The sequence below is a fragment of the Petaurus breviceps genome, unplaced genomic scaffold (assembly GCF_028583685.1).
Source record: "Petaurus breviceps papuanus isolate PSGF00001 unplaced genomic scaffold, PetGlider_PUasm1.0 523, whole genome shotgun sequence".
In the NCBI taxonomy this organism is placed as follows: domain Eukaryota; kingdom Metazoa; phylum Chordata; class Mammalia; order Diprotodontia; family Petauridae; genus Petaurus; species Petaurus breviceps.
This window is the reverse complement of record NW_027186356.1, coordinates 2,173,340-2,189,552: the sequence shown is the minus strand read 5'-3', so window position 1 is coordinate 2,189,552 and position 16,213 is coordinate 2,173,340. Positions and strand designations below refer to the sequence as shown.

At 47.4% G+C, this 16,213-nt stretch overlaps 1 protein-coding gene across 1 annotated transcript; it reads left to right on the top strand.

Moving 5' to 3' along the window:
- Positions 1 to 4,720: 4,720 nt before the first annotated feature.
- On the top strand, positions 4,721 to 9,517 carry CFD (complement factor D). The gene is made up of 5 exons (XM_069102050.1): positions 4,721 to 4,873; positions 7,124 to 7,280; positions 7,609 to 7,756; positions 8,453 to 8,710; positions 9,058 to 9,517. Exons 1-5 carry the CDS (start codon positions 4,816 to 4,818, stop codon positions 9,211 to 9,213), a joined length of 777 nt encoding a protein of 258 aa, XP_068958151.1. The 5' UTR covers positions 4,721 to 4,815; the 3' UTR covers positions 9,214 to 9,517.
- The last annotated feature ends 6,696 nt before the right edge of the window (positions 9,518 to 16,213 follow it).

Sequence of the window (16,213 nt, the reverse complement as noted above, 5' to 3'; positions counted from 1 at the left end):
ATGAAATGGATAGATAGTGTCATGGAAACAACAAATGTGAACTTGGACAGACTTTGAAAGATACTGGAGGATAGAAGGGCCTGGCATGCTGTAATAGTAATGAAATTTGAAGATCCCTTTGTATTGCTAAGCTAAGAGGTACTTAAAACTTAGTTTCAAATTAAGCCTCTGTTAAAGAAACAGAAGGTATGTTCCCCTGTTGCTGACGTAACAGGAAGGGGCTGAACAGGGAGGAGCTTTACAGTATTTAAGGAAGATCACAAGTTGGACAGTCAGAATTTCCTAGAGTAAGCATCATGAAGGCAGGGCAGCTGCTGCCAGGGAGGGAGAGAGAGAGAGAAAAAATTTCTCTCAGTGAACATCTGGAAGCTGGGCTGCTACTACTGAAGACTGAACTGAGAATTGAGAACTGGGAACTGACACAGAACTCAGACTTGTGGTGGCAAGACTTTCAAGGGCCAGCTGGAGCTTCCAAAGACTGAGGAAGCATGACTGTGGTGCTGGTATTTTGTACAAATGTTGTTGTGACTTTGTTAATGTGAATGAATGTTCTTGTGGCTTTGTTAAGCCTTGTCTTCCCAGGAACAGAGACCGTGAAGGATTTGAGGTGGCCTGGACACTATGAGCTTCAATGTGGAACAGGAACTGCATGGAGAGCTGGACAAGGAGCTGGGAACTGTCTGCCTTTGAACTCAGGTGGCAGTTAGTTAGATTTGGGTGGGAATTGGGACCATGGAAGAGGAACCATGGATGCTGAAAGCCTGCCCTGAGTCAAGATGAAAACACCTCTCTGTGGGTACTGAGTAGTGACTGATGAAATTGACTGAGTAGTGACTGATGAAATAGAATGCTGAGACTGATGAAATTATAATTTACTTGTGACCTAGGGGTGGATGGCTTTTGTATTTTCCACTACTCCTTAAGAGGGTATTGAATAGTGACTGTTGAAGTTGTAATTTAGTTGCTCTCCATGGGCGGAGAGCTTTGACTTTTGTATTTTGTGACCCTTAAGGAGGCAAGTCTCCTTAAGGATGATTGAATGATTGAGTTACTAAATGATTGAGTTCCTAAATGACTGTACTTTGTTGAAAACTATGTGACCACTTTGGTAAAAACTATGTGGCCATTTTAGTGATAAGTTGTTGAGTTGTGACATGGTGAATACTGTATTTGGATTTTCTGTGATAAGTTGTAACATTGTGAATGCTATACCTTGATTTTCTGTGAATGTTTTGCTCTGATTGGTTTTTGAATAAATAGAGAGCTTGCCATACTATGTAATCAGAACCTTGAAAGTTGTTCAAAGCAGCAGTCCTCTGGAAAGCTGCTCATGCTTGGCTTTACACATGCTCTGGTCCATGGGTTCACAAAGAGTCATTCACAACAACAACCACATACCACAATTTGTTTTGTCATTTCTTAATAGTAGGAGAACCCCTTAATTTCCAGTTTGGGGCTGCTACAATAAGAACTGCTTATAAATAATTTTGTACATATGGATCTGTGGGAATATTAAGAAAGGATGAGTATTGGGAAAAGTCCATTTGATCTGGCAATTAAAAGACCATTGGTAACTTTGGGGAGGGCAGTTTTAGTTGAATGATAAGGTAAGAAGTTAGACTTCAGAGAATTAAGTGAGTGAGAGGAAAGGAAGTAGAGGCATTGATTGTAGATAGCCATCTCAAGGAGTTTAGCCACAGAAGAGAGAAAGGGTATTGGGACGGTATGAATAGATGGACATCACTGACCTCACAATAGAGAGGTGATGAATTAAAAATGCAGAAAAACACATAGCTTTTTTGGACGTAGCTAATGTGGGAATGGGCGCTAGGTGGTGCCATATAGCACAAAGAGGTAGGGCTAGAGTCAGGAAGACTCATCTTTTGGAGTTCAAATCCACCTTCAGACACTCACTAGCTGTGTGACCCTGGGCAAGTCGCTTAATTTCTCATTGACTTAATTTCCTCATCTGTAAAATGGGGATAATAATAGCTCCTATATCCCAGAGTGGTTGTGAGGATCAAATAAGAAATATTTGTAAAGTACTTACCACAGTGCATGGCCCATAGTAGGTGTTATATAATTTTCATTGGTTGGGGGGGGGGGGGATTTGGAGGTTTTATTTACTTGGGGTTTTTTGCTCACCTGGGGATTGGTGGGGGGATAATGGAAGGGATAGATTAGTTTTTTAAATACTTAATTGAAAAAACAGAAACAATAATAACAAACTTTTTTTAAAAGAAGGCAATGATTATATCTACCCTAAGCTTTCTTCTCCAGATTAAACCTCCTCAACTTTCCAACTGACCTTTGTTTTATTGTTTTTCACATCTGCTCATTTGGCACCCTTTACTGGCCCAGATCCCTTCCTAAAATTTAACCCCAGGAATGGGGACAATATTCTAGATGGTATTTGATGAGGGGAAAACTCAACAGACATGAGCCAGAAACAGACATATACTTCAGGTAGTAATACACCCTGTTAAGAGGTTGAACCATCCTCTGGAAATATACTACCTAGACTCCTGCCTCTGACTCTAATTTCTGTGCTGTGCCAGATCAGTGAGAAGACATTACCTTTACGAGAACTCACATCTCCACATCTGCCTCCAGCAGGAAGAGGCTCCTCCTTGGGGAGGAAGGTCTGACTCTTCTCCTCTGGAGTCCCAGTCTTCTCCTGATATAAGGAGAGGGTTTCCCTTTGATTTTGGAAACTGGGTCTCCCATCTGACACTCTACAATGCAATGGAGAGGACACTGGACTGGGAAGGAGGAACCCTGGTTGTGACCCTGTGCAGCTTTGAGCAAGTCACTGTAATTCTCTGGTCCTCAGTTTCTCCCCAGGAGATCAGAGCTATCCTGTATCTCATTACTTAGGGACCAGGCTCTCTTTGCTTCCCAAAGTGATAAACAAGTTCTGTGTTAACGAGAACCAGCTCTTCATCCTCTGTCTTTTTTCTGTAACTGTTTCTGTCTGTCTCTTTATAATGGATGCATGAATGTCAGGGCTGGAATGGACCTTGGAGCATTGATCTCTATGTCTGACAAATGACCAGGCTGGATAGATAAGCTCAGAAACGGGAAGGGATTTTCCCAAGTTCACATAACAAGCTAGGACTTAGCTATGGGGAAGTTTTGGGAGGAAACATGACCAAGGAGGGAGGTTAAAGAAAATGTGAAGAGAACTCCCTTCTTCTCCACTAATTTGTAGCTAGATGGTGCAGTGGATACAGCCTGGGCCTAGAGTCAGGAAGTTCAAATCCAGTCTCAGACACTTACTAGCTTTGTGACCCTGGACAAGTCACTTCACCAACATCTTCCTCAGTTTCCTCATCTGTAAAATGGGCATAATAACAATAACACTTACCTCCCAGAGCTGTTGTTAGAATTAAATGAAATAATAATTATGAAGTGCTTATTTCAGTGCCTGGTACATAATAAATACCATAAATGTTACCTATTATTATTCTTAATAATAGAAAAGTGGGGGAGGGAGCCAGCATGGTATAGTGGAAATTATATTGGATTTGAAGTCAGAGGGTGAGTTTGGATCTTGGCTCTGATGCTTACTAGCTGTGTGATTTTCTTCATCTACTTCCCTCTCTGGGCCTCAATTTCCTCCTTGGCAAAGTAAGGGAATTAGACTAGATGATCCTCACTTCCAGTCAAGAGTATACTGGCAAATGTTTAACAACTAGCTCTCCAGGATTTTTTTTTTAAAAGGACACAAGACCCCCTTTTAAAGTTTTAACTTTTAAAGTTTAACTACATTATTTATATTTTATACTCACTTTCTTAAGTCTAGATAACCAACAAAACAATAAATCAAGTCCTGATTTGTAACATTTTCCAATTCCCTAGGTAAAAGTATTAACACTGAAAATTTAACAATCAGCTCTCACCCTTTTGAGCTGGCTCCAGCGACCTGCTGCTTCCAGTTCTAGACCTTGTGACTATGAGGGAAGGGAATGATGAGGGGCCAAAAGGATTAGGACAAGAATATTATTAACGATAGATCTGGTTTTCATTTTTCCTATTCGGTCATTTTTCATTTGAGTTAGATTCTTTATGGGCCCCTCTGGGGTTTTCTTGGTAAAGATACTGGAGCAGTTTGCCATTTCCTTCTCCAGCTCATTTTACATATGAGGAAACTGAGGCAAAGAAGGTGAAGTGACTTGCCCAGGGTCACACAGCTAGTAAGTATCTGAGGCCAGATTTGAACTCAGGATGAAGAGACTTCCTGACTCCAGGCTGGGCACTCACTTTACCCAAAATGTCACCTACCTGCCCTGAGCCTCTTAGCTGTCTGAGGAAGATTGGAAAAGCTAAAGCTAAATCCTGACAGGGGGACAGTGGGTGGGGGTAGAAAGAACAGGGGAAGTAGGGAAAGGGGAGGGGGAGGGAGAAGAAAGAGGGGAGGAGAGAAGGGAGGGTGAAGGCAGTGGAGGAGGTACAGAGGAAGAGAGAGAGGCAGGAGGGAAGGAGGGAAAGGGGTGGGTCTCCACATGCTCTCAGCAGATGGCAAGCACTGGCATCCATCCCCCTGCTCAGGTCATGATGCCAGGATCTTCTGATTCTCCCCATAGCCCCTTAGTGACTGAGGCTCCTAATGTGTACCTCCCCCACCCCTCACCCCCAGATGCTTTTGCCAAGGACTTCTTCTTGGGAAATCATGGACTTTACTACAGTCCTGGGCCCTGTTCCAGGTCAAAGTCTGCTAGATCCCCAGGACCCGCCCCATGTCAGCACTGTTCTTTATAAAGGCCCCTGACCTGTTCCTGCTCTCTGACAGAGCTCAGAGGCAGGAGAGGCACAATGATGGTGACCTGGGCACGTCTGATGGCTCTGCTCCTCCTGGGGGTAGCAGCCTGTGGTGAGTAAGGTGGACCTGAGGGGTGCTCCCTCGCCGGTGCCATGCCCCCACCCCAGCAAGGCATCAGAAGCAGCTGGGTGCTGTAGAAAGAGCCTTAGATTCTAGTGAGGAGACCCAGGTTCTAGTCCCAGCTCTACCATTAAATTGCATGTGACCCTGGGTAAGTGGCATCAGGCAGATGGGAGGGGCTGGCCTAGAATCTGGTCTCTAACTGAACCATTCTGTGATCCTCTAACCTGAGTCCCCAGTGCTGGGTGGGAAATGTCCTGGATTCAGGGGCAGGACCTGGCTAACTGATTCCTTCAATGTAACTTGGGGCAAGTCTCTTGCCCTCTCTGAGACTCAGGTTCCTCACCTGTAAAATGAAGTTAATAATAGTCCTCAGCACTATGATGAGGAAAGAGCATTGTGTACCTAAAAAAAAAAAATACCCAACCCCCCAAAAAGCTCTGGACCAGGGCTGGGGAAGCTGCAGCCTCGAGGCCACATGGGGCCTTCTAGACCCTCAAGTGCGGCCCTTTGACTGAATCCAAACTCCACAGAACAAATATCTTTAATAAAAGGGTCACTTGTGGCCTCGAGGCCCAAGGTTTCCCACTCCTGCTCGGGACCCTAGGCAGGGTGGAGACGTTTCATTCTCTTCAATTTAATAAATTCCACTGTGTGAGGAGGCCCAGTGCTATGGACAGGAAATGAAAAAAGACCAGATTTTACCCCCAAGGAGCATACAGGGACATATGGCCATCTGTGGACAGTGAGGTAATACAGTGAGTGGCGTGCAGGACCTGGAGTCGGGGAGACCCGAATTCAAATTTGGTCTCAGATATTTACAAGCTGTGTGACTCTGGGCAAGTCATTTACTGCTGTCTGCCTCAGTAAAATGGCCATAATAATAGAACCTTCTTGGGGCGGCTAGGTGGCGCAGTGGGTACAGCACCGGCCCTGGAGTCAGGAGGACCTGAGTTCAAATTTGGCCTTAGACACTTAATATTTACTAGCCGTGTGACCTTGGGCAAGTCACTTAACCCCAACTGCCCCTCCAAAAAGCAAAAAATAATAGGACCTTCCTAATCTGCTGTGAGGATCAGATGTGCTAATCTTTGTAAAAGCACTTTGCAAACCCTAAAACATTGTGTACACAGCTATTATTATTGTATGTGTGCAAATAACTATGATACAAGTGCCAGTGCAAAGGGCAGGTCCAGACTAAACTGTGAGGAACTGGAGGAGGGACAGAGAGAGCCCTTTCACTTGTTTGGTCAGCCAAGGCCTGAGAGAGCCCCACCTGAGCAGGGCCGTGAAGGGAGGCAAAGGATTCTGAAAGGGGAACCTGAGAAGGGAGTCCATTCCAAGTACAGAGGGTTAGGAATGTGGAAGGAGGGGACTGGCTAACAGAGTGAGAGCCCCAAGGGAAGATCAGGCTTGGAGCCAGAAGAGATGGGTCAGAGCCAGCACTTACCAAGTCCAGCCCTCCCCTTTATTTTACAGGTGAGGAAACTGAGGCCCAAAGAGCATCATGGGCTCCTAGATCTAGCCATGGAAGGGACCTTGGAGGTTATCTGGTCCATCCCTCTCATTTTACAGGTGGAAAAGAGCTCTGGATTTGCACTCAGAGGGTCTGGGTTCAAATCCTCAGCTCTGCTACTTACCCCACCATGGGACTGTGGGCAGTTTCCTTAGCCTGCCTGGGCCTCAATTTCCTCACCTGTAAAAGAAGGGGAAGGACTTGCTAGCCTCTGAGGTCCCTTCCAGCTTCTGAGCTAGAGGCCCATGATTTTTCGCCCCCAGTCTTTCCTTAATGTTGCTCAACAGTGCAGAGAGAGGAGAGTCCAACTCCAGAGAGGGAGAGGTTCTCTCAAAGTCTGGAAAAGTCAGGGCCAGGCCTGGGGGAGGAGTGTCCTGAAGCAGTCCTGCCTGTGCACTAGCTGTTCCCCCAGTCCCTCCCCTCAGTCCAAGCGTCATCTTTTCTGCCTAGCCTTTCCTGATCCCTCCAAGTGGTCTAGAAGCCCTCCCTCCCTTGGATTCAATCACCCCATATTTATCTTGGACTCATTCCATCCATACTTCTGCATGAATATGTCATCTCTCTCAATAGAATGCAAACTCCTTAAGATTAGAGAGAGTTTCATTTTTTGCCTTTATCCCTAGTGACTAGTATTGGGGCTTAATAAATGCTTGCTGGTTGGCTGCTCAGTGGAGGCAGTAAGCCCCATTCAGCTGCTTCCCCTCACAGACCTCTTGTCTCCCCAGCTGCCCGACCACGAGGAAGGATTCTAGGGGGCGGGGAAGCTGTACCCCACCTCCGACCCTACATGGCATCCATTCAGGTGGGCGGGAAGCACCTGTGTGGGGGCTTCCTCCTGAACGAGTGGTGGGTGCTGAGTGCAGCTCACTGTGTGGAGGAGATGTGAGTTTGGGGGACAGTGGTGAGGCTGCTCTGTGGGAGTAGATGGGCTAGAGAGAGAAAGGTGGAGGGCAGGACAGGGAGAGGAAGTAGGATTGGGAAGGCTGAGGAATTGGGGGGACATAAGACCCCAGGAAAAGCATAGGCTTACAATCTGTCTCCTCTTATCCTCTCCCTATCCCCCCCACCCCATTCCCCCAGAGGGCCAGCATGGGCAATGAGTAGACAATGAACCCAGGAAGAGGTTCTCTCAAAGTTTGGAAACTCTCAAAGTCTACGTAACCCAACAGGGTTACCTAGGTCTACAGCTTGTTTCCCAACCCTTCTTTAGATCACCAGGGGCGACAGTCCAGGTGCTGCTGGGAGCTCACTCCTTGTCCCAGCCAGAACCTTCCAAGCATCTCTATGAGGTCCGAAACTTCTTCCCACACCCAGACAGTAACCCTGACAACATCCACAATGACATTCTTCTTATCCAGGTCAGTAGGACCCTTTCCCCCACTGCCACCCCAACCCCCACTAGAAAAGCCCAGAGATTATGTTTTCATTGGGGATCTCAAAGCACATAAATTACCCAGCCCTTTTCCTTTTCCTCTCCTGGAGAGTGGAAAGGAATGCTTCTCCAGGAATCCATACACCTAAGTTTTTAAGAGATTTCAAAGCCCTGTATTTTCCCTCTTAGAATCCCTAGGTGTCCCGCCCCCCCCCCCCCAAGGTCAACGCAAGAGCCACCTCCCCTGATTCCTCCCCATCGCAGTTTCCAAAACCCCACCCCCTAATTGCTTTGTAAGGACTTTGTATGTACTGGTGTTAGTACATGTTTTCTCTTCTAATAGAATACAAACCCTCTGAAGGCAGCCATGACCTTAATAAAGGTTTGCCTGCTTGAAACGTGAGATAGGGGTACTCAGCCCAAGCTCTTAGGCTTGTGATGGCCCAGAACACGCGGTGCTTTGAGCTCCTCGGCCTAACGTCATTCCTTTCTGTTACGAAACAAGATGGGCCTCCCCAGCTGTCTGGTGCTTTGAGATCCTCAGCATCTGGCCTCAGTCCCCTCCGCTCCAGCCAGCACCCGCATGGGGGGTAGGGGGTGGTGTTGGAGGCTAAGGGGAAGGGCTCAGGGATAGGACCCCGAGGCTGGATTTCCAAGCCTCCCTTCCTTCCCCGCACCCCAGCTGGCTGAGAAGGCGACCCTGGGCCCCGCCGTGCAGCCCCTCCCGTACCAAAGGGACGCCAGGGATGTAGCTGGGGGCACACTCTGCTCTGTAGCCGGCTGGGGCATCACCAGCCACGCCGGCCGGAAGCCGGACCGGCTGCAGCAGGTGGAACTGCCCATCATGGACCGAGCCGTCTGCAACCAGCGTACCTACTACGACAATGACGTCACCGACAAGATGATCTGCGCTGAAAGCCGCAGGAAGGATGCTTGCAGGGTAAGGGGCTGGGGGCGGGGCAAGGGGGCGGAGCCAGTGGTGGATGGGGTCTCGGTGTGGGGCGGGGCCTGGGGGGGTTGGGGGAGGTCTGGCTCCTTCGTTTAGGAGGGCTTTGACTGCTGGAGGAGGAGCCTTGGATGATGGAAACTGGCCTGGAAGACGGGAGTGTGACCTGACTCTGGGTCTGGGTCCGCTATCACTGGGGAGGTGGGGCCTTCAGAGAGCGGGAGGGCTCGGGGAGAAATGAGGGTCTTTGTCTGGGGTGGACTCTTTGCAGGGAGGGGGCCTGGGTGAGGGGGTAGGTTGGCCTGGCCTGCCCTGATAGACTTTCTTTTGTAACCCCCCAGGGTGACTCTGGGGGCCCCCTTGTCTGCAATGGGGTGGCTGAAGGCATCGTGACATCGGGATCCCGAGTGTGCGGGAACTGGAAGAAGCCGGGGATCTACACTAAGATCTCCAACTACGTGGGATGGATCGACAGTGTCCTGGCCTCTGCATCCTGAGGGGCCCTGGGATTCCCAGGTCGGAAGGGCATTTAGCCGATCCAAGGGCCCCCTGCCCTCAGCGGGCAGCTTCAGTCTCGGAGGATCTCAAAGCACCTAATACACATTGCCTCCATAAACCCAGCTGGCCTTGGAGCCCTTAGCATAAAGTGCCCTCCTTTATAGGGGGAATCCAAGGGAGACAGATGAGCTGGGAAAGGAGGTGGGATTGATCCTACCCCAGATCCCCAGTTATGGGATGGGGAGGGAGAGAAGGGGACTGTTAACAAAGGGGACTCTCAATAAAGCTTTCAATACAAAGTCATCACTTTAGCCTCCTCTCTTGGGGAGGAGGGGTTTAAGGGGCACAGTGGAGATGAAAGGGATTAAATGGAGAGAAGGGGCTGGACAGAGTTGCTGCCTCTGGGTAGAGTTGGAGAACATTAGAACTGGAAATGGCTGAAGTTTTCTCATAGAACATACCGTAGTCATGGCTGGGAAGGATATTTGAACAGAAAATGTCAGAGCTGGGAGGGCCCTTAGAACATAGATGGTGACAAGATGGTGTTTAAAATTCTTTCCTCCTCTAGCTTTCTGTGGTTCAAGCTTTGTATGTAAATTATTCTTGCCTCTCATCCTCACTTTGGGCAGTGAGAGAGAAGGTACCTAGAGAGCCAAAAGATGCCTTATGAATACAAATTAAGCTCCTAAACTGCCCTTTCCTATCTGGGAGGCCTTTTGATTGGCTGACAGTGTGCCTAAGGTCTAAGGACCCTCCCAGCTCTGATTGCAGAATGGATCAATGAATTCAGGCCAGAGGACCCAGGGTGACCAATCCCAAATTAAGGTATGCAAAATGGACCATGTTTGAGGATGTGTAAGAGCATGTATTGTTCCTAGGCCTGGTCTGCAGGCTTGTGATATAGGAAGTGGCCAACTAAGGTCCAGGAAACTTAAAAAAAAAAAAAGATAAACACAGACAAGGTATCAGTGTGTTTATAGACACAGTGTGTGTGTCTATATTTATATCTATGTATATATATACACACATACATATACATACATTTTATGTGTATGTATATATGTGTATGTTTATGTGCATTTATGTACGTGGGGAAAGTCACAATGTGGAAGGGATAACTGGAGATATAGATATAGATCACAAACCCAGATCAAAAGATTCAATGCACCATTGATATCTCTGGTTTTGGGGGAAAGGAGAAGTTTGGATAAGACTGGATTCCTGCCCTCATGTCATGGAGCTCCCAGGATCAACACTGATCTATTTCTTTAATGTTCAATATTGTTCCCTGCACAGCTAGCTAAAAGCAGGACACTCACAGCAGGAAACCTTTGATAAGTCATATAAAGACACATGAATACGAAATAAACCCTACGTAATAAATATCAAGGGAAACCAATGGAAAGAGGCCAAGCAAAATCTTCCTTACCTCAGGTGATCCTCTTGACTTCGAGATGGATCTTAGAGGTAATCCACCCATTTTACAGATGAGGGGACTGATAGTCACAGAGATTAAGTGACTTGACCAAGGTCACACACCCAGGAAGTGTCTGAGGTGGGATCTGAACACAGAGGTACATGAAACATCCACCAACAACTGGATTTGGTTCAAAATTTCCAGGGATCCTGATGTCAGCTATGTGGATTCTCCTGTTGCCAGTACATATTCCAAAGCCTCCATCCTTCATCAAAACATTTTTATGAGTGACTACATCCAAAAACATGACTATCTTTGTGACCCCAACCCCACCCCCTCCCTTTTCTGGTGATGTGTCTCTCTGCCCTCAACTAGGCTGGTCCTTGGCTGAGGGGCTAAGTCTCTCCAAGCCTCTCCAGCTATGGGGAACCATCCAGAGCCTTCACTCTGCCCTGACACAGCCCTCAAGAGTCCATGAAGAGGAAAACAGAGGAGGACTTTAATAGACATCACCAAAAAGCAAAATGTTGGATAATAAGCAAATCAATAAAACAATAATGGGAGGTGTGAGGGAGCTGGGGAATCCCTGAGAACACTTCCTGAAGCCATGGCTTTACAGGATGATGAGGATGGCAGATAGGCAGAAATTGGGTGACGGTGTTCCTGGAGTACAGACAGGACTGAGCAAAGGCAAGGAGATGGGAAAGTAGTAGACATATCTATGACAATGGTGATTAATCCAGTCTAGCTGAGGTGTAGACTAAATGGAGGGTAGGAATATGCGATGAACAGATGGGGCAGAGTGGCTAGAGATGGTCAGATTGGGAAGGACCTTCAGCACCAGGCATGAGAATTTCACCTTATACTCAGTCAGCACTAGAATGCCATCATATAGTGATTGAATCAAGGAAATGCCAGATGCATCCAAGAGGAAGATCTGTCTGGCAGTAGGTGTGGGATAGAGCAGGAGGGCAAGAGGTCAGGAAGCTATTCCAAGAGTGGCCAAGATATGGAGGGATTTGAGGTTCTGTCTCAGACCAAGGGCAAGCTGGAAGACCAGCCCTGAGAAGGAGCTGACAGGCTGATGGGGCCAGTAAGGCCCTAGCCCAGGAGGGAACCTTTTCACCCCTTTCCCTGAGTTCTATCCCACCTGCCCTCTTCCTCCTTGGCTCCCATCCATTTTCAATGTCTCCTCACTCCTAGGATTGTCCGGATTGTCCCCTAGGATGCCTGTCAGGCCAGATTCACCCTTGGCTGAACTTGAGGTTATTCCCCTCCAATCCCTCAGCCAAGGCCTCCAGGGACTGAGGGGATGGGTGGAGTTTCCTATCTCAAAGGTCTGGCTCTTCTCCATCTGGACTTGGTTTTCCTGTAGCCTTGAGAAACCTCCCCCATGAACTTCCCTGTGGCACAAAGTCAAGGAGGGGACAAAAAAGCTGAAATACCAGCTTCATCTAAATTCTTAGCTTCTGGGAACAAAACCTGGACGCAGACCTGAGAGAAACCTTAGAACACAGAATGTCAGAGATGGGAGGGCCCTTAGAACCCAGGATGTCAGAGCTGGGAGGGCCCTCAAGAATGGAAAACCTCCTTTTCTCCCCCCCCCCCCATTTAGAACTGTTACAGGGGCAAGATGATGGCGTATGCACACTGGCTCATAAGTATGGACACATGTTAGAACTAAATGAGCAGAACCAAAGACAATTTAAACAATAAAAATATTGTAAAGACAAACACCTTTGAAAAACTTTGATCAATACAATGCCCAACCATGATCCAAAGGCCCACCTTCTGCCAGGGAAGTGAAGCGCTCAGGGTGCAGAATGAGACCTACATTTTGGGACATGGCCAATGTAAGGATATGTTTCTGACTTTGCATGTTTAAAAATTCCACTTTTCTTTTTTCAGTTGTGGGATGGGGTAGGATTGAGATGGGAGGAGGAGAAGACTAAATGTTTGTTCATTGAAAAAAACAATTTAAAAAATTTAAAGGCCATTCAGACCTACAGGCTCCTGGTTGGTCCCTTGATCCCTGCTGTGGGAGTGGAGGGGGCAGGGTAGGAATGGGGGAGGGGGTTTGGGGGGAGACTGTGCCAAGGAAGGAAGTGCCAACATTTAGTAGCTTAAAAGGAGTGGCCAAAGTCCAAAGTGGTCTAAGCCTGGATTCAGCCCATCGTCCCTCCCCTCTTCTTTTTGTGGAGACCCAGGGACCAACCGGAAGCCTAACTTGGCACACGCCCCCTTTATTTAGCAAGAGGCAAGAACTTGCCTCTGTGCCTGCTGGAACCAAAGCACACGTTCTCTGGGCTTGTTCTAGTGAGAGCATAGAATGTCAGGGCTCGGAGGGGCCTCAGAGACTGACCCGTCCAACCCAAAGCTGAACAAATCAATGAATGAATGTATGGGGATTAAAATGGTCCAACCTACAATAAAAGAGACAGAGGAAGAGCTCTTGGGCCAATGGTCCCCTGTAATGAAGTGGACCGCTGATCATCCTCATGATCTCAGATGCCCCCCTTTCCAGGACCTTGTTTCTATAGGGTTTCCAAATATGCAGAAGAAACATGGTGAAATACAGAATCTCGTTGGTTGATAGACCTTGCTCCTGAGGGCCAAAAATGACATCTCAGCAGGGGGGTCACAGGTTGGGTAAACCATGGGGCATGTCCACTGACTAAGTGGTCATAAGTATCACCTGCTCATTCTGGACAAGAGAATGGTCCAGAGCTACAAAAATAAACTGGAGGAATTTCCAAAGCATCAAGGCTTTGGAACGTGAAATCTGAATAAAACAAGACAGAGATATCTTTGGCAGAATTCTTGTGGTGAGCATCATGTTATGTTTGAGGCCCGCTATAAGAATCTATCTATCCCTATGTGGTCTATTTAGAATACCAAACTGATTGGAATAGAATAGAGCAGGGGTCCAGATGAATTATTTCTCACAAATGAAGGAATGAAGAATCCAATAAGGGTTCCCTAGAGGCCACATACTGTACTAAGCACAAAAGACAGTCCTTGTCTTCAAAGGAGATTAGGCAAGAAAGTGTCTTGTCCCAGTGGATAAAATGCCGTGCTTTAAATCAGGAAGACCTGAATTCAAATCCTGTCTGAGATACTTGGACTGGTTGTGTGTTCCTGGACTAGTCACTTTACCTCTCTCAGCCTCATTTTCCTCAATTGTCAAATGAACAGATAATAGCTCAGATGAGATCACGTGTTCTTTGCAAACCTCACAATGCCATATAGACACCAACTATATTTGTTATTCTTATGGGAAACATAACATATGAAGGCAGTGGAATCCAGGGGAGGGAGTTTGGGGCTAGGGAGTCACTGGGATGGTGAGCCGAAGCACGGACATAAGGAAGAAATAGAAAGCAAAGGGTGGGAGAAGGATGAGGAGAGGAGGGGCAGGGGCCCAGGGGCCTGGGGTTGGGGGCTGGCTGGCTTGTAAAGGGCCCTCAAAACTGCCACCATTGGCTCCCAGTTCTGGTTTCCTACTCCTCCCCACCCCCACCTCCCTGGCCCTCCCAGCCTTTTCTTCCCCATGGTAAATGTCTCCATTTTCTACCATCCAGTCTGTGTATCTCCTCATACCCAGCCCTCTCATCCTCCTGCTCTGATCTCTCTCTCCTCTGGACATTCTCCTCCGTGTCAAAGTCCAATGACTCCCAGAACTGAACACAACACCCTGGCTGCGGTCTGGCCGGGCCCAAGGACAGACACTTCCCTTCCTCAGCCTAGCCATCTTTGCTTTTTCCAACACAATGACAACAATAGCAACAACAGCAGCCACAACCACCACCGCCGGAACAGCCAGCAGCAGCACAACTACCGCCACCACCGCGGCTACAACCGGAGATGATTTAAGCTCCGTCTCCTCATTTGCAAAAGGAGGCCTTTGGACTCCTGATAAAAAAATGCCATCCACCTTGGGGGAGACAGCTGATGATCTGAGTTCAAATCAAAGAATTGTTTTTAACTTTTGCAACATGACTAATATGGAAAGGTTTTGCATGATTTCACAGGTATCAAAGATATCGCGTTGCTCGCCTTCTAAGTAGGTGGGGGAGGGAGGGAATTTGGAACTAAAAAATTTTCAAATGTTAAAAATAGATGATAATTTTTAAAAATTAGACCTTTGAAATGTCTCCTGGCTCTAAATCTATGATACCTGTAAGGCCAGCTAGGTGGTGCTGTGGATAGAATGCTGGGTCTTGAGTCAGGAAGACCTGAGTCCAAATCCAGCCTCAGACACTTCCTAGCTGTGTGACTCTGGTCAAGTCACTTCATCCTGTTTGCCTCGGTTTCCTCATCTGTCAGATGAGCTGGAGAAGGAAATGCCAAACCACTCCTGTATCTCCACCAGGAATATCCCAAATGGAGTCACAAACAGTCAGACACAACTAAAAAAAAAAAAACTGAACAAGACCTTTAAGGAAATATTAGTAATAATAGCTAGTATTTATATATCACTTTAAAGTTTGCAAAGAACTTTACATATTTTATCTCATTTAACCTTACAACAGCCCAGTGGGTTAGGCTATGATTATCCCCATTTTCACAGAGGAGGATACTGAGGGCAGGAGACTTGCCTATGGTCATTCTGAGTCCAGACTTGAATTCAGATCTTCCTGACTCTAAGCCCAGAGCTTAGCTGCCCCTTGATGAAGGACTGGAGCCCCATACTGCTGAGAAGACGTCACTCAATCAGCCATCATGGGTTGGAACTGGGGCCGCCAGCAAGAGCTTTGGCACAGATTTTTGGGAGAAGGATGCTAGAGAGAGGGGAAGGAAGGAAGCCAATTGTGTTCATGTGGTGTCAACTTGGTGCCTCATGGGTTGATGCTGAGCCCCGAGGCCTTTTGTCCCCTCCTCCCCCTCTGGTTCTTTCCCTCCAGAGGGACAATGACAAGCCGCTAGGCTGCAGCCACTGAACCTCCCACGTGATGCCCAGCCAGAGGATGCCCTGTGAACTTTGAACCTGATTCCTTAAGCCTCCTCTTTCCTGCATCTTTTACCCAGAAGTCTCTGCAAAAACTCTTGCCAACAACTCCCTGGCTGATGGATGCTATATGTCATCTCTATGGCAATAGCAGCTTTTCCAGACCCTCAACAGATTGCAAAGGGCTTTAAATGACACACAGATGAGCTTGTGTTTTATCCATTGGGAAGCAGAGGTCCTCCTGCTAGTCAAAATGCATCATGAAAGCTGTCGGGCTTGGCTGCTGACAGGTGTAATTGGGTCTAAAGAAGTATTATATTAGCTTCTTCACTCCTCTGGGGGATTTGGGCAGTGGGCAGTGCATTATGGAGAGGCTTGGACTTAGATTCAGGAAGGTGATGGGCTCAAATTCTACCAAAGACTCACATAGATTGTGTGACCCTGGGTACATCACTTAGCCTCTCTCAGCCTCAGTTTCCTTATCTGTAAAATGAAGATAGTAATAACACCTACAGCATAGGATTGTTGTGAGGTTCAGGTGAGGGGGTGTGTGTGAGAGACAGACAGAAAGAGAGACACAGAGAGATAGAGAGAGAGAGAGAGAGAGAGAGAGAGAGAGAGAGAGAGAGAGAGA